Genomic DNA, 27,739 nt, shown 5'->3' on the forward strand with positions numbered 1-27,739 from the left:
GGCAAGAGAACCTGGAGGCCCTCCTCCACGCCCCCACCCTGGGCAGACTGAGGGGAACCTTTCTTGCCTGCTCTTCGCTGTCCTATGCTAACACTGCTGTGACTGCGAGTACACAGAGCCCCTGAGTGTGTGCGTCTGTACCCTGCAGGGCACAGCTATACTCAGGGACACCTGCAAAGCACGTACTTATTTTTCAACTCCACAATGGCCTGCACAGTTCGGTTGTTGTAATACAGGTTGATTGTCCGCACCATCTTGGTCCGCTTCAGGTCCCCAATTTTCACTGTCACCTTGCTGATGGTGTGACTACCAATGAGCTTTACAACCTGCTGGGTGGTGGTGTACCGTGTGTCCACTTTAATGGAAGACAGCTTGATATACTAAATACAAGAGCACACAAAACAGCGCAATGAGCATCCGTCCATCTACATTCTTCATTGATCAACATAACCCCCTCTCCACCCAAGGATGAAGTTTCTACCCAAGGTACCCAGTGTGTCAGGCAAGAATCCACACTGCCAGGCAGCAACTACTGAGAGGAACCCCTAGTAATAGCAACAGTCTTTGGGAGGTGAGCCAGAGGGCGAGAACCTCAGGACCTCCCTGCTTAGATATTACTTACACAAAACGGCACTTCAGGGTTATTACACACCAGGCAGGGATCACTCTCCAGGTAGTAGCCATCAAACTCCACTAAGCCAGACAAGGTACTAGGAAAGAAAGGAGTTTGAGTTTCAGCAAAGTCTCCTTCTAGGACCATGCCAGAGCCATCTCCCACTCCAAGTCCCTGAGCGTATGTATAAGGGAAAGGACTGCAGCTCACACGGGCACAGTAGGCACAGAAGAAAGGTCAGATGTGCATGGCACCTTATCTACAGTTCCAGCACTTGGGGAGCAGAGAGAGCTAAAGCAAACTGGCATCACATCAGCAAGCGCTGGGTTCAACTGGGAGGCCCTGCCTCATCAAGTAAGATGGAGAGCATCTAAGAACCGTGGGGCGCCTACATGCTGTACACATGTGCTCACAAACAAGAACACAGACATATCATACACAAACGCACACTTAAAAAGCCAATACCAAGCCGATGTCACAATAAACCACAAACTTAAGCAACGTTCTCTTTTAAACATTTCTTTCCCTAAGGCCGACAAATGGGTCGGAGGGGAAGGGAGCTTGCTGAGCAAGTGTGGCCATCTGAGATCAATCCCTGGAACCCACAGCAAGGGCAGGGAACTGACTCCTCAGGGCTGACCTCTGACCTCCACGTGTAAGCATGGCATGCAAGGCCCTAGACATCACAAGCACACACACAGGGGTCCCTTTTAATAAAAGAGGAAGACATTTGTGTGGACTTGCTTTATCTGGTTAGGTTAAGGTTTGAAATCAGCTCTCCCACTATCTCTGGTCACATTCCACATTTGGCAATCACATCTGTATAACCTCCAGAGCCCAAAGGCCTTGGTTCCACCAGAGAAAGCTGCAGGCGAACAGGCTGGGTGACACCTAAGGGACCACTGAGTTCATGAGCACTTGGCCATGCACAACCACTTCCAGGAAGCAAACTACTACTCCAAAAACTGTGACTGCTCTTCAAACCACAGGACTTTTGCAAGCACAGCTCACTTGTAGATGTTGGAGTTGGGATGATTGGTGAGAATGTGGTTTTGAGTCCTCAGAATCTCCACGGCCTTCTGTGAGTACTCCTTCAACTGAAACAGAATTCCGAAGAACTGGTTACAAACCTGAGTCCTGAGCTCATAAGATGCCTCTGGAATAGAGGTGTTGCCACTAAACCTAGTGACCAGAGTTTGACACTCAGGCCCACATGGTAGGAGAGAACTGACTCCAGCAAGCTCTCCTCTGATCTCCACATGTATCCCCCAAACCCACCATATACTCACACATCACTCACTCACTCACTCACTCACTCACTCACTCACTCACTCAATCAATCAATCAATCAATCAATCAATCCTATTGGGAAAAGACTTGCTTTTGTCTTTCCAGCTGCTGTCCTAACTCCCAATTGGCTAACAGAGTCTCCCTTCTTCACAAGCACCCAGAGTCCCAGACACTAGTCAGCCTTTGTCACTTGGAGAATGATTACCTCACTTTTAGGGAGAAGTCAGCAGTGGTTACCTAGTTGCAGCCTTATTCCTGGCTCCCAAGCAGGCCCTCTAGCTCAATGAGCCGTACTTAATTCCAAGGCTGAGCCAGCTACCATGTGACCCACTTCTCTGCTGTGCATCTATGCTACATTTAGACTGAAGAAAGGCGAACTGTACTCAACGGTAACAATACTGTAACACTATGCCACAGAATGTTGCTAACACTAGACAGACAGAGTCAGTAGAGATTTCATGTGTGGAGAAGACCATGATAATGTTCTTCACTCAAGAGAAAAGATTCCACATGGGGGATGGGAAGTGGGGGTAGGGGCTTCTCTTTTACCTTCTTCTCTGTCTGTGCAGTTTTCAGGGAGAAATAGCCCAGGAGATCCACAAACTGGGCAGCCTTCCGACCATAAGCTGGGAGTTCTGGCCAGATTGACCACATGAGATCTAGCAAGAGCTCCTGCTGAGCCTTGTTGGAGTTTCTGTAGGTAAATGGCAGCTCAGGTTAGCAGGCAACAATGAGTGAGACATCACTGAGGCCTGAAACTGTGTCAGCACTGTCTTCCCACATGCAGCCGTGGCTCACGGTCTGTGGCTCCCTAGCAGATGGAACACTACTATAATAATTTACTGCTGGCGTCCCGTCTCACTCCAGAGCAAAGGCGAGTTTCCTTTAGCCAACTGTCATTTTAGGAACTCCTGAGCACAGCCTTCTGAGTGGAAACTGTCCTGCCAAGGGCATTAGCTTAGTAGCTACAAAGCAGATAGCTCAACAAAGAGACCTCTGGGGCTTGAAATCAGCCCAGATGTTGGTATAGTGACCATGAGCATGTGACCAGAACTCAGAGCTACCAGCCCCAGAGCCAGCCCTGGCGCACCTGTAGATGTGCAATGTCAGGCAGTGGGCCTGCCAGCGTACTGACGAAGAGTTGGACTCCAATAGGAAGCAGCGCAGAAACTGGATCAGAGTCTCCTTGTCTGCAAATCTGTTCAGCTGGTTCACGAGAGCTGTACACAGCTGGTCTTCCTGGCTACCCGAGCTCTCACCTGCAACATCACGGTAGAACTGACTCACCCAAAGGCCCAGGATCTTACAACGGGCGGGTAGGAAGTAAGTCTATCTGTTCTAAAAGTGTCCTCTAAATGGTTGGAATTTGCCAATTTTCAGTTATTTGAAGCAGAAATGACTTGGCCACAGCTAGCCCACGTATGGCCACACCACCACCACCACCACCACCACCACCACCACCACCACCACCACCACCACCACCAAGGACAGGACGGTAAGTGTGCCACTGAGCTACAGCAGGTCTCAATAGTGAAAGCTACCCTGTCCTCCTCAGAGATGGCTGACTCAGTGTTTCTTTCACCTCTGATCATTTGTCTCAGGTCTTTGAGGACCATGAGAAGTAGAGACGCCAAAGGGGAAGGGCTGCTCAGCACCTCAGAGTGCTTGGGGGACTAGGCAGTGCTAGGATGGAGTATGTTCAGTGCACCCTGGCCCTTCCTGTCTCTAACACAGAAAGTCACAATAAATGGTATGTATCCCTTTCACCATGACTGAAAATGTGACCAGGAGACATTAAAGAGCATTTGGACACACGAGGTAAAACCTTTCAGCATCTGCAATGATACAATGCACTGAGAGGGTTAAGCACCTAGCATAGGACCTCACCCTCTTTCTCTTTCTCCTTTTCTTCTTTCTTGCTCTTTTTAGTGGAAGATTTGGACTGAGTTGTGGTTTGTCCAGAACTGGCTGCAGGAGGGGCTGAGGAGGAAGCCACACTGGAGGAGCCCGTGGAGGCCGCCAGGGCTGCGAGCACTTTGCTGCCGCAAAGAGCACAGGAAAGCAGCTGCAGTAGCACAGGGGACACCCCCTCATCTACCAGGAAACTCACTTGCAGGAGGAAGTACAGGACAGCTGTGAGGAGAAAGGTGGCGTCAGTTCTGGAGTGACTGAACTTCTGACAGCATGAGCTGTGGGATGGGACAAGGCTTTCTCCCTCAATTCTCTCTGCCCAATGTTAACAGGAGCCATGGAGTGACCGTGGAGTAATCACAAAGGCATGGGGTGACCACACTGAGTGGATCCAACCCCAATGCCTCAGGTAAACAAGTTCTACACTTTTGTGTCACTTTACTGCTACAGTCTGGGAGTCCTGCTCTGCACTCCTGTGCCCAAGTTTTAACAAACAGCCCTTGTCAGTGAGGTTCTGGCTTGTGTTCTGTTAGCAATGGTATCTCCAGTGCCCAGCCCACAGCTTAACTCGGACAGCTCGCCACAGACACCACAGTGGCAGCCAGGGAGGACTGCTTACAGTCATCTTTGATGCAGAACTTCTGCCAGTTGATGGTGCGCTGGGCGGCAATCTCTGCACAGGCCTTCAGATGCTCCATCTGAAACAGAAGCCAATCACAGGTGAGCAATGATAAGAAATAGCACAAGCTGCACTGAGTTTCAGGCCTGGCTTGAGACCACAAAGTAGCCCGAGACTTCAATGTGAGGCAGATGTCCTCTGGGTTGGCGGTGGACCTGGGAACAGGGCCCACACACACCTGCAGCTTATACACAATGCCCCCGCGTGCTTCCACCCTGATACCACCCCTCCACCCCCAGCACCCTGCCTTCAGTTTTCTGGAAGCTGCAGGCTCATTACTAAGGCAAAGGAAGGCCACGTTCCCAGAAACTACACCCCACTTCTTTGTTCACTATAAAAACAAGGACACTAAATGAGCAAGCCAGCAGTCCTTAACATCACAGATGAGATGTCTGAATGTGAAACATTTCATTCACTCTCATTTAGGCTGCAGAGCACACTCCTACCCAAGCTTCTTCAGTATATAAGGACAAAATCCAAGGGGTACCAATCTCAGGTTGACCCCATGTATGACAATTGACCCATTTCACAGATGAGGACCCTCAAGTCAACTCCTCAATGCCATACATTTACCTGGTGCTTGACCCCAAACACCCCTGCACTGCCTCATGCTAGTACCTCCTTGCCACATGCCTGCTCCTGGCCCTATCATCCCAACCTTCGTACCAGGCTGATGAGCGTGTCATACTGCAAAGCGGAGCCGGAACTGGCTGTAACCACACTGGCCCTGAGGAAGATGCCCTGTTCCTCCAGCAGCTTCTTGATCCCACGCACATGGGAGTCCAGGGTGTGCAGGTCTCGGAGCTGTCGGTATTTCTCCTTTGATCCACAGATGAAGAGCAGAAGTTTCCGAACTTGGCGGCGGACAAAAGGGGTCTGCTGGATCATTAGGTACTTGAGGAAGTAAACAACACAGTTCATGTTATTCGGGGAATGTCAACACCACCCGCAGCTACAACACCCTGGCTGTTTGGAGGTTTTGTTTGTTTGTATTCTTTTAACAAACTGTTACTAAAAACTTTAAGAGAGTATAAGCTAAGTCACATTCGTCCAAAGGGAACAGGTAGGGGGGATTCCCACAGGCTTCAGGTGCTGATCCTTTATATAAGATGATGTTGTATTCGCAGACACCCTGTGCACACCCTTCTAGCATTGAGCGATCTCTAGATTTCCCCCAACACACACTATGGTGTAAATGCTTTGTATGTGATTATACTGTGCTATTCAGGGAACACTGCCAAGAAACACCTAGAACAGATGTCCTTTCTGCTGCTGTTGTATGTGTTTGATCTAGTTGGTTATACCTGTGAGTGCCGCACACAGGGATACCAATGGCCACGTGGGTCAACTCCCAGTCATACTCTGAGGAACTTGAAAATCCCTTAGAGGGACTAGAAGGGAGTTGCACAGAAAAAAACATTTAACTGGGGGCCAATCAAATACTCATGTTCCTCTTCTAAAGTAGTTAGGAATCTACAAGGAGGCTGGTCTTCACATCAGCCCAGGGTGACACTTCCAACTCTACTCTTCAGCTTAGGAGCTAGGAATAGGCACCCTGCCTTCCTTCCCAGAGTGATATTGGGTTACTGCACTGGTTAAAGTGCTGTCTTCGCTCCAAACCATTCACTATCCTCTATTGTGAGGCCTAGATAGAACTGGGCAACCTCAACTGCCTCTTGGTGCTGGCATCTTTCTTCTTGGTGTCTGCCACTGCGTGTCCTCGAGGGAAGCGAGGGAAGCTAAAGATAGCTGGCTCAGGACCCAGGAGCTAGAGAGGGCTCTCCTTAGCAGCTTCCCTTCAAACCCATGTCTATAAGGCAGCTCCTGAGAGCTCCAAGGCACCAGAAATAGTCTTTCCTCCCAGAGAGCTGTGACCACAATGCTGGGCCTCTTGTCCTGCTAGATTTCTCGTGGGTGTCTCTCTCTGTGTGGCCACTGTGCTCCCCTTCTATCTGTTTGTTCTCAGGGAGCTATCTGACCAGTCACCAGACTTCTCACTGACCAGTGTGGGAAGGGAAGCAGTGTGTGCTCTATGTTCCTGACTGTCCTGAAGGACTAAGTGGCTGCCAACCCTAGAGGGATAGACACAGACACAGAAACAAGAGCTGCTTTGATACAGGAACCCCAGTGTCACTACACAATACACTCCAAAGAGATGAGCAGGACCTGAGTGTGTGGAGGGCTCGATGAGGACACTGAGTTAGGGTTAGGAAGGGCGCAGCCCACGGTGGAAGGTAGACCTGATCTCTCCCCAAGTAGGACACTGCTCACTCAGAGCCTCACTCACCTCGGAGAGAAAGTAGAACCAGGAGTGATCAAAGACAGGAGGAGGGATTCGAGAGCTGGTATCTGCGATCTTCTTGATCTGGTAGGGAAGCCTCAGTACCATTTCTGTGAGCAGCTGGGTATAGGCTTCGAACACATCGGCAGCATGACCCTGGAGAAGAACATCTTCCTAAGAACCTGGGCTCGCTAGTCTTCCATGACCACAGCCAGGACAAAGTTAATCACTAAGCATTATGATGTCGTTCAAAGCAGAGTCAAAATTCACTTACAGAAGAGCCTAGGTTTGGGGACATGCAAGAATAACAATGGAGATGGAGCCTATGGTCCTTAAAAGCCCCGGCAGCTGGGCAGCAAGATGGCTCAGCAGATAAAGGTGCTTGCCACCCAGCTCGATGGCTTGAGTTTGATCCCTGGGATCAACACGGTAGAAGGAAAACTGACTTTCAAAAGGAGCCCTCTAAACCCCTCAACCCCCACACAGGAGAGAGGGAGGGAGAAAGAAGAATGCAGAGGTGTCCATGTGCACACCCATACATATATATTTTCAATTATAATAGAATTTTTATGTTTTTAGATTTATTTTACTCTACTGCATCAGTGTTTTGCATGCATGCATGTATATGCCTATTGGGTCCCCTGGAATGGGGTTACAGATAGGTGTGAGCCAGGATGTGTGTGCTAGGAATTGAACAAAGGTCATGTCCAAGAGTAACAAATGTTTTTAGCTTTTAGCTACTAAGTCATCTCTCCAGTTCCCAATAAAAAACCTTTTTTAAAAAAAATTGTGTCTGTGTAAATGTTACATGTATTTGGGTGCCTGTGGAGGTCCCTGCAAGCTGGGCCTACAGTTGACTGCAAGCAGCCTGACAGGGTGCTCGCTGGGAATGGGAACAGACGAAGAGCCCCCTCCTCAGCCCCTGCTAAAGAGCTTTTTTTTAAGAGCCATCATGGGCCTGGAGAGTCAGTTGCTCAATGATTATGAGTACTGGCTGCTCTTCCACAGGTTTATGTTAAAATCCCATCACCTACATGGCAGCTTACAACCATCTGTAACTCCAGTCCCAGCAGATATGGCCTCCATGGACACCAGACGCACAGACATACATGCAAACAAAACACCTATACACATAGCATACATTTAAACAAACAAAGTCTGTTATACAAAACTACCAGCCATTTAAAGAGAGAGCAAGACAGAAAGAATGACATGTCAGACTGACATGTTATACCACTGCCCATTCAAAGTAGGCAGCTGGCCTACCCTCCTGGCTCCACTGAATGACTCAACAGGAGTAAAGGGTACCAACCATCACCAGTGATGACATACTGGTATATGCCAGGCACTGTGCATATAAAGATTAAGCTTTATAAATATTAAGCTGGCAGTGTTCATGGCCCTGTGGAGCAGCTAAGACTTCACCCTAATTCTCCAGGTACAGTAGCTGAGGCCTACTGAGACTGGTTAGGATCTCCCCGTGTTCCCTGGTTAGTAGGTAAGATTACAGGAGAGCTTTTTCCTGGGCTCATCTACCCAGCATGCTCACAGGCCTCTGATGAGGTATGGAAGGCACGTGACCAATGCTGCTGTCACTTTGTCTCATGTACTCTCATATTTTCCCAATAAGTTTCACGTGAGATAAGTGACTGATCTCACTCACTTCCTCAGGCTTACAACAAAGAGGCAGGAATTAGAAGCCCTCCAGAGCAAGCTGGGAGGAGTGGCCATGTTAGGTCACGATGAGATTAGAACCCATGGCCCGTGTGGCTCCTAACACTAGTCTTCCTAGCTTTACTTCTCAAAAGCAGAACACACAGCTCTGAGAAGAGCCAAGAGCTGCCTCCGACCAGAGAGGCCTCACCTTCACATATTGTCGGAGAAAGAACGGGCTCATATCTGGTGGAGATGAGGTCGTGTGTGGTTTCAGCAATTGGCTGGTGGCCACAGGCTCCTCCTCACTCTGCTGGCCCTTCCAGTATTCCAGCAGAGACTTGAGCACATGGAGGCAATAGTCCACGGCCCCGGAGCTCAGCAGGGCTGCTGCCGTGGCACTGGAGATGAGGGAAGACGACTGAGGGAGAAAACACACAGCAGGCAAGGCCAAGTTGTAAAAACTGGACTGAGTCAGACGGGGACACATTCACCACACGGCCATCTCAAGAACAGCCCTGGCAGACCTGGGCTGTTCAGTTGTTCAGTCAGTTGTATTACAAGTTTCTCAGATGGCTAAATCACTCTCCCCAGCTCTTTGCAACAACTATGTCTATGAGAAAACAAATACTAGCTCTTAACCTGACCTTGCTATACACCTCTGTGCCAGGGAGGCGAAGCTTTCTCCTTCCCCTGAAGCAAAGCTAACAGAACCTCATCTGAAGGAGAGACAAAAAGTTCCACTCTAGGTCCTTCTTGGCAACCCCACCCTCCCAGTAGGGCCTCTTCCAGAAAACCAGTCTCCAAGGGAGACAGTGGGTGACTGCCTGCCTGCATAAGAAGCGGGAAGGCGCAAAGCTACTGTACATAAGACCATTAGGAGAGCCCTGGAAATCCCGGCAAACCCCACAGCTCGTAAGCTCATTAAGATTGGATGCAGTTCAACCCTGATTTCCACCGTCTCTGCTTTGTGCTAATCTCATTTCCCCACACACGCGGGCTTTCTCTCTACTCTATTACCATACCTTATAGCAACACACACTGGAGATCCTCTTAGCTACTCTGTGCTTTTCCGTACAGGCCCTTGCTTTTCAACAGTGGGACCTCCAAGCCCTTTCTTTATTAACCCCTCCATTGGAGGGTTTGTTGGTAAGGACCTGGGCTTGGCAGGGATTCTAAAAAGAAGTTCTGCACCTGAAGAGGGACAGACCCTAGTTGACAACTGCCTTATTCTGACAGTGGATTGTTACCTCTGTCCTCAGCCCTTCACTAACCACTCCATTATCTTACCTCACCTCAAACCCATAAGCTCAAGGCACAAATACCTCACAGATGGAAGATTTGGATCCAGACTTGGTGCGGGACATGAAGACACTCAGGAGTCTCATCACGACCAAATGGACTTCATTCAAGGCACTGCGTTCATTCTTCTTGGAGACATCCTGCAGGCAGAAGCAGAAGCCCAGACACCTATACTTCCTCTAAGCTCCAACAAGACCACCCCCGCCTTTCAGCCTGAAGAGGAAAGAAGGCTCCAGTAGTGCTGTGGGCTAAACCTGGTGCAATGGAGGCCGTTGTGCTCAGAGGCCATGGAATATATGACAAGGGCACAGACTTTGTCATTTGTACTTCTTTAACTGTCAACCTGACATAACCTGAGCCACTCAAGAGTCTCAGTGAGGGACTTATGGATCAAGTTGTCCTGTGCGAGTGACTTGATTGCTTTAATGGATGCAGGGAGACCTAGGCTGAAGTGGGTTTGTGCTCAGGGCTGTAAGAACAGAGAGAGCTGCATTCGTTGCCACCTTGCTTCCCTGCAGCAACACGCTCTAACCTCAACCTCAAGCTAGATAAAAACCCTTCCTCTAATGCTACTTTTGTCCCAGACCCAGGAATAAAACTTGAACCCAGAGGAGGCTCCTCTAAGGAAGGATGAACCTGACAAAGACTTCTGACTAATCCCCTCACACTGCCAACCCCACCCCCAGCTGATCCCAGTTTCCACACCTTTCCCAGCTAGGCCCTGCTCTGCAGGTGCACACGCGCGTGTACATACACCTCCGACTTACCTTTTTGTACACACACACACACACACACACACACACACACACACTTGCACAGGCACGCGCACATGCACACCTCCAGCTTACCTTTTTGTCCATGCCCAGCTCGGCAATGAGCTGTGCAAGCAGGTTGTCCAGGGCTCCCTTGTCTTTCTCATCTTCTCCATCCAGATCTGTAGTGAGCATGAGAATGACCTAGAAGCAGAGAGTGAACAGAGAATGACTTCTGAAGGCAGAAGGGCTGAGCATGTGTGTTTATGAAGCAATCCTGACCTCTGACCTTCTGCCCTAGCCTGCAAGGCGGGCATTCTAGACTGCAAGACTGCCCTAGCTTGAGTGCCCAGGGTTGTAAAACTCACCTGAGCTATTTGGGACACCATTGAAAGGCTTTACAAAAAGTTTATAAAAACTGAGGAACAAGCCAATCACAGTGGTGTGAAAGAGGACACTGTGCCAATCTAAGAATTAAAGAGCACAGCATGTATCTATTACTCAGGACAAAGAAAGAACACCGACCCAGTGGGTGTCAGGACCCTTTTAAAACCTCCAGGCTCTGTCAATTTACCTAGTTGGATGACCATGAACATTCCTTAACCACAGCTATAACCTAAAGGGCTGCGACTTATAGCTCGGGCTGCACGCCATACTTTTGTGACCTTAACACCAGCCCTCTGATGCCCCTGAAAAAGAAGTGCATTGGTAGCCCAACAGTAACGCAGTTGGTCAGGAGAGCTGAGGATACCTGCATGTATGGGATGGCCCGGACACCTCCGACATTCCGTAACTGGGGCAGTGTCTGCAGTAATCTTTCCAACAGCATTAGACGAACCATGTGTAGCCTGCAAGGCCAAAGAATGTACAGGAGACATGGAGTGACATACAGATAAGACCCAGCACGTACAATGCTATCTCCTGCCACCAAGGCCAATGAGGAGCCAGATACTTAGAAATAAGCTTACCATCTTAATCAAATAAAGTTGGCACAGTGTTCTAGCCCTACAATCCATCCCAGCACCCAGGAGAATCTGAGATCAAGACCAGCCTGGGCTCTGAGTGAGTTTCAGATCAGCCAGCTGTGGGTACCTAGTGAGTTCCTCTCTTTTAAGAGCAAATTAATAATTATTATTATTTTAAAAAGTATTAAAACAACTTTATGTCCAAACTGACAGCTCCAAATAATGAGCAGATGCTATAGAAGCACAAAATGCCAAAACTGATTTATAAAGAAATGGAATTTTCTATCACACAAAAAATGATTCTGTATTTAAACAATCTTCCCTTAACAAAAATCCAAATGCAAACCAACCTTTATTAGTGAGCTTTTCCAAAATCTGTGTGAGAAATAAATCTTATACATCTCTTCAGGGTGTGTGTGTATGTCTGTGTGTCTGTGTGTCTGTGTGTGTGTGTGTGTGTGTGTGTGTACTCGTGCATGCACACTGAAGCATGTCAGGTTCATTTTGTGAGTCCAAATTAGCATTATAACAAAGACATTTCAAAGGAAAATTCCAGACCTAAAAAACAATGGCAAACCAAGCCCAAATATATGAAGGGCTAATTGCGACCAGCTGTCCCCACAGTATAGTAAGACAAACTAATATAGCTCCTATGCTTAAACAGCTGTGTGACGTTTGTCTTACACTGAAAAAGAGAGACAGTATTAATACAAAGGGCACAGTCAGCTGGGTGCCTTCCACAAGCTGGAGGTCCACTAGACCTCTAGCTAGACAGACCTCCAGCTAGACATTAGGAAAAGCAGCACGCTCCAGCTCCCAAAGCATGCTGGGAGCCATAACACCTTGATGTCAGCAGTGCCTGGGGAGAAGCGGGCAGCTCTCATCTCCTTTGATACTTGGGACACACTCTTAGCACACAGCACTCCATATCCCAGTTCTGAAATGCCCCTTCAAGCAGGTGAGTGTGGCAGGCCGGTCCTGACCTGTTGCTAGTGTGCACATCTCCTTCAGCTTCCCCTTCTCCTTCTCCCTCAGAGCCATCTCCCTCCTGGTGCCCAGTAGTGGTGCTGATGGCGCCTGTGCTAGAGCTGACGCTCCCTGGTCCAGCCGGGTGCCCCTCAGCTGTGGCATCACCATATGCACTGCTCCGGCCAGACACTGGAGGGAAATGATTTAAGAAGTACACATCAACTCCCAAAGCTAGTGTTGATGGGGAAAATGTTAGGTTTCAACTGGTTTTGGCTAGTGATCTTGGACCCACAGAGCTTTCGGTTTTCACCTGTGCAACCTACAACACTGGTCTAGCCTCAGCTAAGAGACTGCTAGTGTATCAGCAAACCTCACAGTAGCTGTACTGGAGGAATGGCTTGCTTAACAATTCATTCCCTCAGAAGGCAAATAGTAAAAACCATAGGAATATGGGTTTCAAGATCATACCACAATTACTTTTAATCACCATTTAGGGCTATAAATAATACCACTTCTTTTTGAATTAAAAGACAACTGAAAGATACCGTGCAATTTTTCCAGATTAGTCACTGGATTTGAACTCCAGTCACAGAACACTTGACATTCCATGGTCGAGTCAAATGAACTCTATCTACAGAAGAGTCCCCACAACTCCTCTCTGCAGAAACCAATCACAAGGCCAGGCAGGGGTTCCTGCCTTGTCCACCGCCCTCGGCCCAAAGAGATCAAGACGCCCAGGCACATTACCACTGTGCTCGCCAGCCACCGAGTCCACTGCACTTCCCCCGCTCTCTGAGCCCACACTACCGCCATGGTCAGCTGGCGAGGTCCGCAGGGTGGAGCCATCAGTCGCTGCAGTGCTGCCCTCGTCATCTGAGGCTGGAGCTGAGAGAGTAACAGAGCTGTTACAGGCACAGACCCCTGGAGGGGACGAAAGCGTCACAGCACACTGCAGAGGACACAAGGCAGTCTGAGTGTCCTGAGGGCGGAGAAAGAAGGCAAGACCGGCTTTGCCGATTAATCAACAAAGGGGACAGACACTCTCCAGGGCGCACTCCCAACAGCACTCAGACCCAAGGGAAAGCCCAGAGCGCTGGGCATTTCCTTCGCAGCTAGAGCAGGTGCAGATTCAGTAAGATTCTGTGACATGGACAACGAGTCTTCGCACTAAATGCTCAGGGTCACCACTGTCTAGTTTTTACTGACACCTACTGAGATCCACAATAGCCACTGCATTTGGAGGGAGCAGAGAATTCAATGAGGTTTGCTCAGCAATCCATCTGCAGTTATGAAATCACTTAGCATGAGCTCTTGAGTCAACTTTGACTTTTGTCGTTTTGGTTTTGCTTTCAATTTTTTAAAAATCATATGGCCCAGAGGAGAGCTCATTAGAAAATTTCACACCTCTTCATCATCCTCATCAGATACTAATAATGAAGCAAGGAAATTCCCCAGAGACAGCCACAGCATCCAGGATCAGGGCTGAGCTGAGACAGGAGGAAAATGCTGGCTGAGATCCACAGGGAAGGAGGGCAGCCAAGACAGCCAGCGAGCATGACAGACATGACCAGCACAGGACGACCACGACCACAACTACAACCACAACCACAACCACAACCACAACCTCAAAGGCTGAAGAGACAGCAACTGGGAGCGAGAAGCCATGGCAGCAGGCAGGGGCAGGCAGACTGGCCTTTCCTTATCTAGGCAGGCTAACCCTCCCCAAAGAAAATAAGCTAGTGTAGGGAGGGGGATGCAGCAGTCTGAGCCAGGCTCCGCCCCTTCTCAGCTGGGTGGATTTTCAAGAACTTCTCCCATGTGCTGCTGCCACCCACAGTTTGGTCCAACTCTCTACCTGGAATTTTATCAGACTAGGAAAGAGACTTAAAACAAAGACAACCTAAGTGAAGGTTTCCTGTAGCCTGAATTGGCCACAAAAACTCAGCTCACAGGTCTCTGCTGGCTGCTTGCACCTTCGGCTGATTTGCAGATGAAGGCTGAGAGCTAAAGGTTTAAGCTTTATTTCTCGTCTCTTTCCTTCCTTCCTGTCTAACAGGTTAGAACTCTAGTGGAATGAATGCTGTGAAGCTAGTCTTGTGGACCATCAGCCAACAGGATGCTCCCTGGACCTCTCCCTGGGTACCAGCCAGAGCCAAGCAGCATGCACAGTGTGAGGAAGCGGAGGCACAAGCGCCGATGGAGGCCAAGCTGCAGCAGAAGCAGGAGTCCCGGATGGCCTGTCAAAGCGGCTGCCCGTCACACTCTCACAGCACCGAGCAGGGCTGCAGGGTCTCGGGACCCTGAGCCAAGCTCCTTGCTGTGGACAGTTACCTGATGCTGTGGTGTCAGAGAGGGTTCCTGCGTCCAGAGAGGAAGAGCTGGGTGCCTGGCCCGAAAGTCCCAGGCTCTGAAGGCCCAGGGCACTGCTGCTGCTGCCTGGGAAACAAGTGGAGAGTGAACACAGGGTCCCCTCTGCCCCGTCCACAGTAGTGCTCTGGCCGTCTGCTGTCGTTAGGGGTCTAGACACCAGCACGTGACCCCTCTGGCCACTGCTGTCCACCCACCAAGTTCCGTTACAGATTGAAGAGGCACCCATTCAAAAATTCAAACCAGCAGTAACTATGAGACTGGCTTTCGGCCTAGAAGTGTCAGAGCCATCCCTCACTCTCCACCTGTACCTCTGAGCAGCTCTCACCCAGATCAACCTCTCCCCCATCTGGGGACAAGCTAAGTCAGTGGGGTATCAGCAACTGTCACACCCTTTGTCCTGTGCAAGTTTGCTGTGTTCCTGGCATTGCCTTCTACCTTGCTGGTCCTGCTGCAGGCTGAGGGCAATGGCTAGTTCAACCATGGTCTCGTCGTCTGCATCAGGTGGGATGTCCAGCATGGGAGGAAAGCCCTCAGCACCGGCCAGCAGGGCTTCCAGGGGAGAGGGGTTGCCATTGTTGACATTTTCAGCTGTTTCCAGGACCATCGACTCAGACTGCAGAGAGAAAGCCCCATCAGTGTGTCCCACAGCAAACCCAACGGCTGCTGAGTGGGAGCTAGAGGGGACATGGAGGCTCCTCCTTCCCTCTCCTGCTACCAGACTCACCACCATCTCAAAATCTCCATGGTCCACCTCACTCTGTTCCTGGCTTTCCTGACGGATGTGACCACCATCAGGGATGCCCGATGACTGCATTTTCTCATCCGCATCATCATCATCATCGTCATCCTTGTCTCCTGAGACAAAGAGACCCCAGTAACCTAAAGGCATTTGCTCCTTGACATGTGATTGTCTGCACAGCAAGGGTCTAAAGACAGGCCCCAGCTGGCACCCATCACTTGCAAGGGTAAACTTGTAGGCGCTGGGCGCTACTTCCTTTGTTTTCTGCAACTAGCAGGGACCAGGGAGATGTCGGTCAGCAGTGACAGTTTCCCCTCAACAGGAAGAGACTTCCAGTCCAGAAAGGATAAAAACCTGAGATTTCACCAAGACAGAAAGAAATGCAGTATCCATAGGCCCTGTGAGCTCCATTCTCAGAAGACCTTTGCAGGACAGGAAAAGAACCCAAGAGTGTCTGTCAAGCGTGTCCACGTCACTGTAGTCTAGACTTCATTCCTCCAAACAGCTAGGTCTGTAAGACTTTGAAACTATATAATTACTATGAGAAAAACCAGAACCAGAACCAGGATTGAAATCTGAAGCTGAGGACACTGTGACACATCCCACTGGATTCCTTGTCTGTGAGAAGGCTGTGGAAAGCCCAGGTAAGATCCCAGACTGTTAGAGAAGGATGGAGACTGCCTTCCACTTGTTGTGTTGCTAAAGCAAGTCCTTTCTTAGAAATAATAACTTTCCATACTGTAGGGTGAGTGTGAGAGTGTGTGTGTGTGCGTGTGCGTGTGCGTGTGCGTGTGTGATGCATGTATATAGAGGCAAGGCAGGCATCTATCAAGTGTCCTCCTCTGTCAATCACTGAAACCAGCACTCACTGATTCAGGTTGATGGGTGGACAGTCAGCCCAGCATCTGGACATCTCCTCTTCCCTAATGCTGGTAGTCTGAACTCAGATCCTCACACGTACACAGCAAACACTTCAGCAAGTGAGCTACCTTCTAGCTTCCCATGCAATAAATGTTACTCTAGAAAGATGTCTGAAAGTTACAAAGTCATATACATTCCTCCAGATATGCACTGTGGCTGCGATACAGCTCAGTGGTAGAGCGCTTATCCACCATGCATGAGGCCTAAGTTCAATTTCCAGCACTGCAAAAGAAGACACGACTGTTCCATAATATGTACCAGCTACAAGAATGCCCTGGGCACCTGAGACCTAGCTAGTTCAAGTGGAGACAAGCTGCCAGGGGCATACACTGGATTTCAAGGATGGCACCACAAATGCAAAGCAAGCATCTCCATAAAGGCTCCGTGTGAAAACAGCAAGGTAATACATTATCTCTAAACTTGTAACTTACTGCTCTTCATTCTTCCCAAGTGTGGCAAGTGCCCAAGCAAGTACCTCATGAATAAAGTTTGGAACTTGCTACCTAATCTATTCTGGAGAAGTCCACCAGGATTCCATCGGACCCTTAATGATGAGGTTGTGCTAGGGAAAGCAGTCTTGTTCTGATAAAAATAACTTTTGTTTAGTCATTGTAACTATTCTTTCACATTTACTGTTCATTTTGTGGGGGCACAGCACATGGTGGAGGTCAGAGGACTCCTAACATGACCCTCCTGTCACGTGGGTCTCACAGATCAATCGGTTCAAACTCAAGGCTTGCGCTGAGTGCCTTAACCTACAGTCTTCTTACCAGCTCTCACTGTGAGTTGTTAAACTGTCTTTTACGTTTGGGAGACAAGGCCCCAATTGATAGCCTAGGCTGGCCTTGAACTCTTGACCCTCTCACTTTATCTTCCTGAGTACCAAGAACACAGGCACTCTACCATGCCTAAGAGCATGTATTTTTAAAAATTCCATTATTAACAATTACCTCCAAGACCTTAGCTTTTCATTTTGGAGACAGGGCCTTGCCACATAACCCGAGCCAGTCTCAAATCCAGTGTCGGTTCCATCCTATACTGGTCCACTCCCACCCCCCCCAATCTTGCACGTGCACACACACACGCGCACACCGTCCTTAACAGTGAACTTTACATTGTCTTTCCATGTTTTCCCTTCGGCTTTTAGGATGCTTCAGGCAAACACCCCGTCTCCATGTAACTGTGTAGCTTTGCTGCAGATGCTCTGCGGATCCTGGACATCTTCCACAGCCCTTTCCATCCCCATGACTTTGACTTTATTCTATTGCATGCTTTGTGCACTACCCTACTGTATAGAATACTAAAAGAATTCTAATTAATACTAATATTAACTAGAAAGACTCTGGTCAACATAGCAGCACCTCTCAGAGTAGCAGCTCATCTCTGGGCCATTGACCCACCCAGGTAAAGCCTAAACGCAGCCCTTAAATTACCCATTGGAGTGTTGCTTCGAGGGGAGGAGGGCAATGTCACGTGTCTCCGCTTGTTCCTGGGCCTTAGGACTCGAATTAGAGCTTGTTTACAGGAGAAGCTCACAGCAGGGTCCTAGGTTTGAAAGGAAGATGTCAAGCTTAGGCATTCCACAGTCAGCCAGGACTCCACTGACACAGGGAGAAGTCTGTCTACACTCACTTGTGTCTTCCTGAAAATGCAGCAGGATGGAGAAGACCAGCCTCTGCAGACTTGGCACAGTAAGACCTTCCCCAGCTTCCTGTCTTTTACCTGTTGGGGTCAGTGTGCAAGGCCACTGACCCTGAAGGCACTTTGGCTCTTGCTTCTCATCACATGATCGAGCCCTGGCCTTCCTCTCTACTTCATGCAGTAACCAGCACTTCTAACACTCATCTTCTGTAACAGGCACACTAACACAGCCTTTACACATGTAACCGACACTCACTCAACGTTAATTCTACATACAACAGGCTCCAGACTACAAATGGGAGATCACTGAACAAGGAGAAAGTCCTCCCTTCCCAGACTTCATCTCTACAGTTCTACTGTAGTTGCAACTGCTGATTCCCACCACATTTTAAGAGATTTACTTTATGTGTGTGGGTGCTTGTTTGCATGGTAGGTCTGTGCACCACCCCTATAGTAGGCCCAAGGAGGCAAGAACAGTGTCAGATTCTCTGGAACTAGAGTTACGGGCAGTTGTTACTTACTATGTGGTCGCTCAGAACTGAACCCAAGTCCTCCGGAAGAGCAGCCAGTGCTCATAGCCACTGAGACATCTCAGCCCCCTCCAGCCCTCATCAGACCTTAAGTCTGCTCTCTCATTAGGTCAGTACTCATCGGGCTATTTCCCCACACTCCCAGGCTGACCAGAGGCATCCGGGGCTGTGCTGATACGTACAGGACACAGCAGCATCTGCATGTAGATCTTGGATGCTGTGTTGATACAGTCCAGCTCGCAGGTACAATAGCCATGGATAATGTCTACCAGCGCATTAACCGTAGCTTCAATATGAGTAAGGCCTAAATGGAAGAAAAGGATCACCTGGAAATGTGTTGACAAAAAGAACTCTAGACCCTTAAAAGCCTGAGACAAAAGCACAAATCTCAGCATCACTGAGACGGTGTCAAGACAAAACAGGCAGACACACCGCAAGGCAAACCCGCGATACTGCGGGGTAGCCTGTGAGCTCGAGTTGGAGTGTCTTTACTCAGTGTCCTTAAAAGCCCTTGCAGAACCTGTACCAAGGAAGCGAGAATCTTTGTAGACGGCTATGGACAAGGTGAGGAACCTTGAGGTGGGCAGATAACTACAATACCCCTATCTTCCCCAAACCTGTTGACAAAGCCAGTCTCTGGCAGGCCAATGGGCCTGAGCATCTACTTTTCCCTCTGGCTGTAGGGCCGTCCCTCTTCCCCAGTGCTCAGCAGTGTGACCCATGAGAGGACTAAGGCAACAGCAGCGAGGAAATGAGTGAAAACACCTACTGCTAAACAGACTCTCAGCCAAGTCTTTCAGATACATTGTTTTTCAATATCAACTACAGAGCCAGGGCCATCATCGACACTCCCCTCATCGTCGTTGTCTCCCCACCAAGGTGAACTAAGCAACATGAAGGAAGCATTTTACACACACACACACACACACACACACACACACACACACACACACTCACACACACACCACCTCTGCACTGCTAGTTCCCAAGGGTAGCAATACCGTAAGCTCACAGACATCTCTCTATGTGTACTTCAATGAGGAAAAGGTCACGGTGCTGAAGAGCTTATACCTACTTCACTGTATCAAGAGCCAAGTACCCTGCTAATGTGATACCTGGCAGGCAGGCAGGTGCCAGGAAGGCATTCTTGGGCTTAGATGCATGGAGTTTCCAGAAGTGGTTTACAAGCTGAGTGATGAAACTACAGCCGTCTCCTTCCGCCTGCTTCTGCGGCTCTTTCCCCTCCTCCGCTCCTTCTACGCAGGAGAAAGGACATCATTAACGATGGTGAATCTGAGACAGAATTCAATTTGTTTTAAGGTTAACTCAGGTCAAGGAAGCTTGCCTGCGGAGGGAGTTTCAAGTGGGGCCCCAATCAATATGCCAACTATCCCTAGATTCCAGCAGGCACATCTGGGAGAAAAACAGTCTGGGAAAGGAACATCACAGAAAACATTGTGTGTTAGAGTTAGGTAGAGAGGGGAGCATTCAGGATCTTTACAGCAGAGTCAAAGATGCCTGTTCCAACTGCTAGACTAAACCTAGGGGAATGTCTGGGATTTCTCTAGAATGATTCTAGGATTGCACCGTTAGGAGAACACACAGGAAGGCAATGGCACACAGGAACACACAGGTGATGGGGACTGCAGACGCAGCAACAAGCTCTTTCTGATAATGGCAAATTAGGCTTGGCACTGAGCAGCAGCCAATGTGAGGAGACGATGAGAGAAGCCAAGAGAGAAGCTACTGCATACACTGAGCAAGCTCCACTGCAGAGCAGTGCAGCAGCATGCAGCACCCAGCACCCGGCCTGCAGGGACCAGGGTAAAACTAAGCCTAGCTTCATCCAAGGGCCTGACTTCTGCATCCCTAAACAAAGTGATTAATACAAGGAAGCCCCACTCCCTGCCACATCCCTGTTGTGCACCAGGGTGGAACGAAGCTTAGCTTCACTCCTAACAACTCCACAACAGATCAGCTGAGGTGCAGAACACTAACTAAAGTCAACCATGGTCAATTTAGTTAAAATAAGGCTTCATCAGAGGCCCTACAGAGCTAAACAAACAAAGGGGGACAATTATCCATCGTCAGAGCCAACAGAATAGGAGGAACATGACAGAGAGAGGTGCAGTGAGCAGGTGTCAGGACCACGGCCACGGAGGCCAAGTTCACCTGTTTCCATCTGGGGCAGCTTGGACTCCGTAAAGTGCACAAGGTTGTTGGGACGTGTGACGGCAATAGAGCGAGCTGTGATTACTAGACGCTGGAACACTTCGGGGTCCAAGTCCTTGCCTTCTTTGCTGGAAGTGTTGAGACACTGCACAGCTTTGCTCAACAAGGCCTGGTCCTATAAAACAGCCGGGTCACAGAAAGTCAACCATAAGCAAAGGCAGGGCACTCAAGCACACAGAGGGCTGGTCTCCTCTCAGGAAGGAGAGCTCTCAAAACCAACCTTCAGGCTGCCTAATGCTCAACTGCCTTAACTGATAGAAAATGAACAGTCTTTAAAATCACCAGCAACATCACAGTCTCACAGTCTAACAGGAAGCTGGCATCCACTCAGCCAACACAACCGCAGTAGCCAATCGCTTCCCCTGGCAGACTCATCCATCCCTCAGCGGGGCCTTCACCAGGGATAATGCTTCAAAAACAACCTTTCCTTGGCAAGTCGAACTCATTCCTTGCTATTAAGAGACAGGGGCGCAAAAGATGGGCTTGGCAGTGCCCCCAGCACCTTCCCTCCTACTAGTGTGGGCTGCCATGTTTCCCATGGTGCCATGTGGCCCAGCTTACCTTCTTCTGCAGATACTGGCTTTATAGGAGAACCTCTAGGCCCAGCCATAACCCCTATTTTACAACTACCTACCACACTTGTAGGCCTGCTGCCCCAGGCCAGAGCTGAGGGCTCGGAGCACCAGCCCATTAACCACCTATGGCACAATCCTGACCTTTGTACAAGAACCAGCTGCCCACACTCACTCTCCTTTTTAAAACTTACTGGTCCTAAAAGGGCCAGAAAAATAAAGCAGCATGCCGGTGGCCCACTAGGTGGCTTTCTCAGTCCAGGGTAGCATCTATACATCTCTTAAGAGAACCCAGGGACAGGGTCGGGGATTTAGCTCAGTGGTAGAGTGCTTGCCTAGCAAGCACAAGGCCCCGGGTTCGGTCCCCAGCTCCGAAAAAAAAAGAAAAAAAGAGAACCCAGGGACTCTAATCTCAGTGAGCTTTCCTCCTGCTTACTCTACTAGGCCCTGACTTTATAAATGGAGAGCCAACTTATTCGATTCCCCATCACTCAGTCTCCCAGAGAGGAAGCGGTTACCTTGTGGCTGTGGTAGGCCGAGCGACTGCTGTGCAGGCTGGCCAGGAGGCTCTTTGATTGCTGTTGGACGCTGGCAGGCGCTGGTAGGGAGAGCAACAAAGTGGCCAGCTCCTGGGCTGCGTGCTTGTTTCTCTCCTGATATGAAAGACAGCAGGGTTATCACTCGGCACCACAGGATGCTCTCTATCTGCCCTTCCCTCCTGCCTTCCAGGCCAGCCGAGCTAGGTGACCCACCACTGACTACAAAGAGCAGAAAAGAAGATTTCTAAACTTTAACCCTCCTACAACACAGCTGTAGCAGCTCAGGGATGCTCCGCACATCAAGGCTGTGCCGTCAGAATTCTTCAGCTGCAAGGCAGCAGGCCTCAGTCAACAACCCTACTTCCTGCCTCTTCAGAAAGCTCCCGTGCGCTTTGAAGAAATAACTTGCCTTCTCAATGATTGGGCCGACAGCAAAGCAGCTTTCCAGGGCTTCCAAAGAACTCACAACCAGCCTGGGGAGACAGAAAGCCTGGCTTGAGTACAAGCACTGTCCTCTCTGCCTCGTGTCAGCCCGGCAAGCTGGAGCTGTGAGGACCTTGGGGACAGCTACTGAATGAATGCCAAATATAAAAATCAAAGCAGAAGAAGACCTGCCACAGGCGCCGTGCATATCACTGCCTGTGTCACAGGCCAGAAGAAACCTGGCTCCTGCTCGGAGATCAACCTGAGGCCATGTTCATAATCCGCCACTCAAAGACGGCGGGCAGGGCTTTTCTTCCTCAAAGAGGATAAATGTGCTTCCTTCTGCTGCCTGTGGCAGGGATCCTGAGGTGGGCTTAAGTCTTGATGCAGCAGTGCCCGAAGCTCAGGTGCTCAGAGATCAGTGGGCAAAGGGAGGCACAAGGGAGAAGTTAAAGCCATCTGTTTACATTGGCCATGGTAAGGTTAGGCTTCTGCTTAGAAAGCCAGGAAAATGCACACAGAATGCATTCCCTATGGGCTCTAAGTACCGGAGCAAACAAACTATTTCTAGATGCATGCCACTGGAACATTCAAAGGATAGTACAAAGCACATTTAGAACACGGAACTTCTCCATTAGGGAAGAAGCTGGAAGTCTAGTCATTAAACATTATCTATCAGATAACATGCTCTGGGCTTACTGCTGTGAATTTAAGTGGCATCCTGATAGCTGGGGGTCTGGACAGGGAAGGAAAGCACCAAGAAAGTAGCGAGAGTGAGAAGGGGCAGGAGGAAAGGAAGGCACCAAGGGAAGATGGAGGAGGAGTTAGGAAAAAGGGAAGTGGACAGGCTCCAGGGGCTTATGAACTGGCAGGGGGATTTTGCCCCTCTACCCCATCCCTTCACATCCGTTGTACAAAATGTGCAGCAAGGATAGATTAAGGAAGGCAGAGCCAAGAGGCTGATGTGGCCAACACGAAGGGTGCGCTCACAGTCCGGGGTAGGCTCTGGTTTACACATGGAGAGCTCTGCAGCCATGCAATGACCAGAACAGAAAGTAGCAGGACTTGGAACAGAAGCGAATCAGCGCAAAGCCACAATGCGGACGCTGCTCTCTGACACACACGCACTCGTGCAGAGAAAAGAAACAGGGCATACTAACCGATCCAGCTTGGTTAGGGACTCAGTTTCAGAACTTGGGGGAGAAGCAAAGGGAAAAAAAAAGGAAAAAAATGTGAAGCTCAGAGAAACCTAGAAACACATCCTAAGCAAACGATATATGAACGGGGTAGGGAGAAAGGCAGAAATGGGGAGGCTGCTTGCTGGTGGGGTGCAGTGACTCCAAGCATGGCTGCCTCAAGGGCTTACAATGTAAGAAGCTCACTCTTACATCAGGACCTGCTTCATCTACCATGGCAAACCAGCAGCCAGCTAGCACAAAGAAGCCAAGCACGTGCTTCCGAATGCCACCGTAGGGAGGTCTAAGGACACTGCACTTTCCCTGCAAGACGCTGCAGCAGCCTCTCTTGCTGGCAGTGTCACTACCACAGAGTAGCAACTTCCACAGAGAAAGACGAGAAGATGATGCAACTGGCACAGAGGGAGGATGATTGCTGTTGTTTCAGTCTGGATCCTAATCTAGAGCATGGGTGTAGGCACTTTCTAGACCACAGCCTGTGGCTATTCCAAATGTTAAGTAAATGACCAAGCTTCTGCCTGGACAGAGATCCAGCATCAGACACTTCTGAACCCACTTCCCAGGCTCTGTGTGTATATTAGGGAGAAACTGAATGTTCCAGGGACTGAGAATCTGACAATCACAGACTAGCTTGGGAGACTCAAGACAGAGGAGGCTCTGCAGTCAGTGCAAACCAATTAAGAACCAAGCCCTGCCAACACTGGTACCTCTCCAGGACAGTGCCACTGGTTGTAGCTGGAGCAGCTGAGTCACTGTCTCCAGTGCCGTTGCTCTGGTTCAGGTTAGGAGGGCAGACGCTGCTAACAGAGGCAGAAGGGAAGTCTTCTGGGGGCTCATCAGGCCAGCCAAACTGCTCTTTAGTCTTGCCATAAATTTTTACAGCATCTATCATGGTGACGCCAGCTGGATCCACAGAGGCACCGACTGAAATAAGCAAGAGAAGCCTTTAGGAAGCGTATTTACTAAGAGTTCACAGAACCCTTCCCAGGCCAGGCACAGAGCAATCAGGTACAGGTGCAAACCCTGTCCGCCTCATAGACTCTGGAAGCCATGTCTGCTAAGACACTTGCGGCACATACGGCCACTGCTGAACACACAGGACAGCTGGATGGACCACAGCCCGGCGTCTCCTACTTGGGAGACCCTAACCATCACTGTGAGGATCCTGTGTAGCTCACTTGTGGTCCATCGCTCATCTGCTGATTCCCAATGAGCTCTGAGCACTTTCTCTGTTTGGGGTACAGGTCATCACCATCCATACAAACAGCAACTATTCCTAGTAGAAAGGACTTCAGCTAAGCGGCCAGTGATTGACAAAGAGCACACAGGCTCAGCAACATGTGAAGAAAGCCCAGAGCCAGTGATTCAGCTCACTTAGTGGAGTGCTGGCTGGGTTCCACCCCAACACCACATAAACTGGCATTGTGACACATGCCTCTAATTCCAGAACTCGGGAAGCAGAGGCGGGAAGATCAGAAGTTCGAGGTCACCCTCAGCTATATAATGAGTTCAAGGACAGCATGGGATTACACAAGACACTGTCTATAAATGAATGAATGAATAAAATGCGAAAAGCTCTGAGCCAGGGATATGGCTCAGTTGATAGGGCATATGCCTCCAGGTTTCATCAGTTAGTCTTGCCTCCTCTGACATGGAAGAATTCCATCAACGAGGCTAAGGCAACACCAAAGAGAAGAGCTACCTGTGTCTGCCTCTCTCTACCAACACACCTATTCTTCTTAATAGGCCTAATGGCACTGACCTGTAATCCCAGATACTCAGGAGGCTAAGGCAGGAACCCCCTCCCACGCCCCCGTTGGCTTATAGAATGGGAGACCCTGTTTCAAAATAAAAAAAAGCTAAAAGATGGCTGGTGATATAGCTTAGTGGTAGAGCATTTGCCTAACATTCAAAAAGGCCTGGGTTCAATTCCCAGTACCATCAGAAAGGAAACCAAGCAGTCTCCTTTCCTGGCACCCCACCTCGTACACCTCCAAGAAAGGGCAACTAGGTCCTACAGGGAATCCCTCCCTAGCAGTGGAGGGACACCTAGTGCTCATCTGTTCTAGTCCAGGAAGGCTCCAGCCTGTCCTGGTTGGCTGACTCACTGAAGAGGTTCAGCTTCCGGTCAGCCTGCAGGGCTTCCTCTCTGGTGAAGGGGAAGTCAAACCAGCGGGAGCGGCTCAGGTTAAGCTGCATGGTTCTGCCAAAGATCTCGATGTAGGATGGTGCCCGCTCGATTGCCTGCGTGCCAATCTGGATCCGCATGCCTGTCATCACCATGGTGCTGCTGTTGTTACTGATCTCCATGGTGAAGCCTCCAGGCTGTAGGAAAGGAGCACAGTCAGAAAAATCTCCAGGGTCCTTCCTCCCACATCCCCTCAATGGTTACCTGGGTAAGACCTAATTTCTCTGAACTCCATCCTAATCATGTCACCACAGATATGAGAAGGAGAGTGCCAGGCTCCTCCCCCAAACTTGAAACTGTCAGACGGTGCCCTACTCAGTAGCCCTTCTAACAATGGTAGGAATTTAGCCTGGAGGACTCAAACCTTCAGCGTATGAAGGCAAGTTGATTTATTCATTTGACCAGAAGCGAGCACTTTCCAGTACATATTCTATGTCTGATTCTAAAGGAAAATGTGGAGCCAGCCCGACCTCTCAAGGTTGGGAATCCTTGGTGGCATGTGCAAGGCCCTGGGTTCAACCCTCCTACTGAAGAGACAGGCACCATGTGTTCAACACTGCCTCCCACACACAGTGAGCCAGCCCCACACCCAGCTGCTCACCTTGGTGTTCGCCACATACATGCCAGTGGAGTTGAGCCTGTGCTTTATCTGCTGCGCATTGTAGACTTGCAGGAGGTCATTACCACCAAACTCCACATCCGTTAGCTGCTGGTTGTGTTCAAAGAAGTCAATGGGGAAGGTCACCTGGCTGGATGTGCGGGCTGCTGTGGGGACAGTACAGATGGCCAGAGAGCATTAAGTATACTCTCAGCGCTTCGGCTCACTCTAAAGCCGAAGACTAAGCCCTTGCTCACACACTCTGCTCTAACCAAACGGGCTTCCATCATCATCCATCACGATGACCGCTCGAGGTCAGCTTTCTCGCTGGTCACTCCCAACCAAATGACCCACTATATAAAACCTGCTTTCAGTGTGGGCTGCACAGTTTACAACATAACAGAACCTCTTTCTTTATGGTCGATAAGCTACATCATCATCTCAAACACAGAAACTCTAGGACAAAGTTAAGGAAAAGTGATGGTGCCTGCAATGTACTTAACTTAGCCAGAACCATTCCGAAAAGTCATGCTTCCTCTTCTTCAAAGAGTCCTCTCCCAGCCACAGTAAAACCTTTGATGGCCACACTGTTCTGCCGGAAACTGTTTAACCCTCAGCTAGATCAAAAGCACCTTTGCTAACCCCAAAGAAAAGCTAAAGCTGAGGACAACATTCGGACCTGTGGGACACCAAGAACTGCTGGCTCAAACTGGGCAGCCAACAGTGGTTGCCACGTGGACCTGTTTCAGAAGACTAGCTGGGACTGACCTCTGACCTCACCAATACAAACGCAGGAAAGCCAGTTCTTCTAACCGGCACAGGGCCTACTCTGTGGCTGTCTAAGAGACTGCTGAGCCCATGCCCATTGGGTTTGGAGGGGCCTTACTGATTGTAGCTGTTTTGCGCTTTCGCACAGGCTTCATGATGCTGATGACGCTGCTGGGCTGCAGAGATGGCTGGAGCCAGTAAGAGGTGTTCTCCACATTGGCCATATAAATTCGCAGGCTGCCATCCTCACACAGCAGGATCATGGTGGTGCGCTGCTGCTCGTTACAGGCAGTGTGCCTAATAGCAACCATGTCCTGGATCTAGGAGGAGAGGACAAAGATGGTGGGGGATCAGTTCTCACCCGTGTGGCTCAGGAGCCACAGAGGAAGGTGTAAAAACTCAGGCTCTACAGAGGGCCCATGTACTAAGGACAGCAAAGGCGGCAGCTGGAAAGACAGAGACAGTTTTCACCTGTTTGTTTCTTGAAGTGGGGCTCAACATGGAGCTTGGGCTGGCCTCCAAACTCTTAAGCCTCCTGCTCCAGCCTCCCTAGGCTAGAATTATGGACTTGTACCACCATACAGAGATGGAAAAAATCTTTTCCAAC

At 49.6% G+C, this 27,739-nt stretch overlaps 1 protein-coding gene and 1 non-coding gene across 2 annotated transcripts in view; one reads left to right on the forward strand and one right to left on the reverse strand.

The window, feature by feature from the left end:
* Ubr4 (ubiquitin protein ligase E3 component n-recognin 4) overlaps window positions 1–27,739 on the reverse strand; it is a 108,080-nt gene that overhangs the window by 33,283 nt on the left and 47,058 nt on the right. The window contains exons 46-73 of the mRNA XM_032895377.1: window positions 27,251–27,452; window positions 26,368–26,531; window positions 25,687–25,903; window positions 24,286–24,502; window positions 22,369–22,432; window positions 21,939–22,073; window positions 20,789–20,963; window positions 19,732–19,872; window positions 18,799–18,920; window positions 17,879–17,990; window positions 15,510–15,640; window positions 15,221–15,398; window positions 14,747–14,851; window positions 13,163–13,300; window positions 12,430–12,604; window positions 11,233–11,329; window positions 10,578–10,685; window positions 9,753–9,869; window positions 8,639–8,848; window positions 6,781–6,930; window positions 5,160–5,387; window positions 4,434–4,512; window positions 3,791–4,036; window positions 2,994–3,162; window positions 2,453–2,597; window positions 1,625–1,710; window positions 623–710; window positions 187–380 (exon numbers count right to left, since the gene is read on the reverse strand). Of these exons, the coding sequence (XP_032751268.1) occupies window positions 187–380; window positions 623–710; window positions 1,625–1,710; window positions 2,453–2,597; window positions 2,994–3,162; window positions 3,791–4,036; window positions 4,434–4,512; window positions 5,160–5,387; window positions 6,781–6,930; window positions 8,639–8,848; window positions 9,753–9,869; window positions 10,578–10,685; window positions 11,233–11,329; window positions 12,430–12,604; window positions 13,163–13,300; window positions 14,747–14,851; window positions 15,221–15,398; window positions 15,510–15,640; window positions 17,879–17,990; window positions 18,799–18,920; window positions 19,732–19,872; window positions 20,789–20,963; window positions 21,939–22,073; window positions 22,369–22,432; window positions 24,286–24,502; window positions 25,687–25,903; window positions 26,368–26,531; window positions 27,251–27,452 (4,193 nt within the window). The remainder of the gene's footprint in view (window positions 1–186; window positions 381–622; window positions 711–1,624; window positions 1,711–2,452; window positions 2,598–2,993; window positions 3,163–3,790; window positions 4,037–4,433; window positions 4,513–5,159; window positions 5,388–6,780; window positions 6,931–8,638; window positions 8,849–9,752; window positions 9,870–10,577; window positions 10,686–11,232; window positions 11,330–12,429; window positions 12,605–13,162; window positions 13,301–14,746; window positions 14,852–15,220; window positions 15,399–15,509; window positions 15,641–17,878; window positions 17,991–18,798; window positions 18,921–19,731; window positions 19,873–20,788; window positions 20,964–21,938; window positions 22,074–22,368; window positions 22,433–24,285; window positions 24,503–25,686; window positions 25,904–26,367; window positions 26,532–27,250; window positions 27,453–27,739) is intronic.
* Trnav-aac lies at window positions 25,451–25,522 on the forward strand. Its single transcript has one exon. It is a non-coding gene; the product is annotated as a tRNA-Val (tRNA).

The sequence above is a fragment of the Rattus rattus genome, chromosome 1, assembly GCF_011064425.1.
Source record: "Rattus rattus isolate New Zealand chromosome 1, Rrattus_CSIRO_v1, whole genome shotgun sequence".
NCBI classification, from domain to species: Eukaryota; Metazoa; Chordata; class Mammalia; order Rodentia; family Muridae; genus Rattus; species Rattus rattus.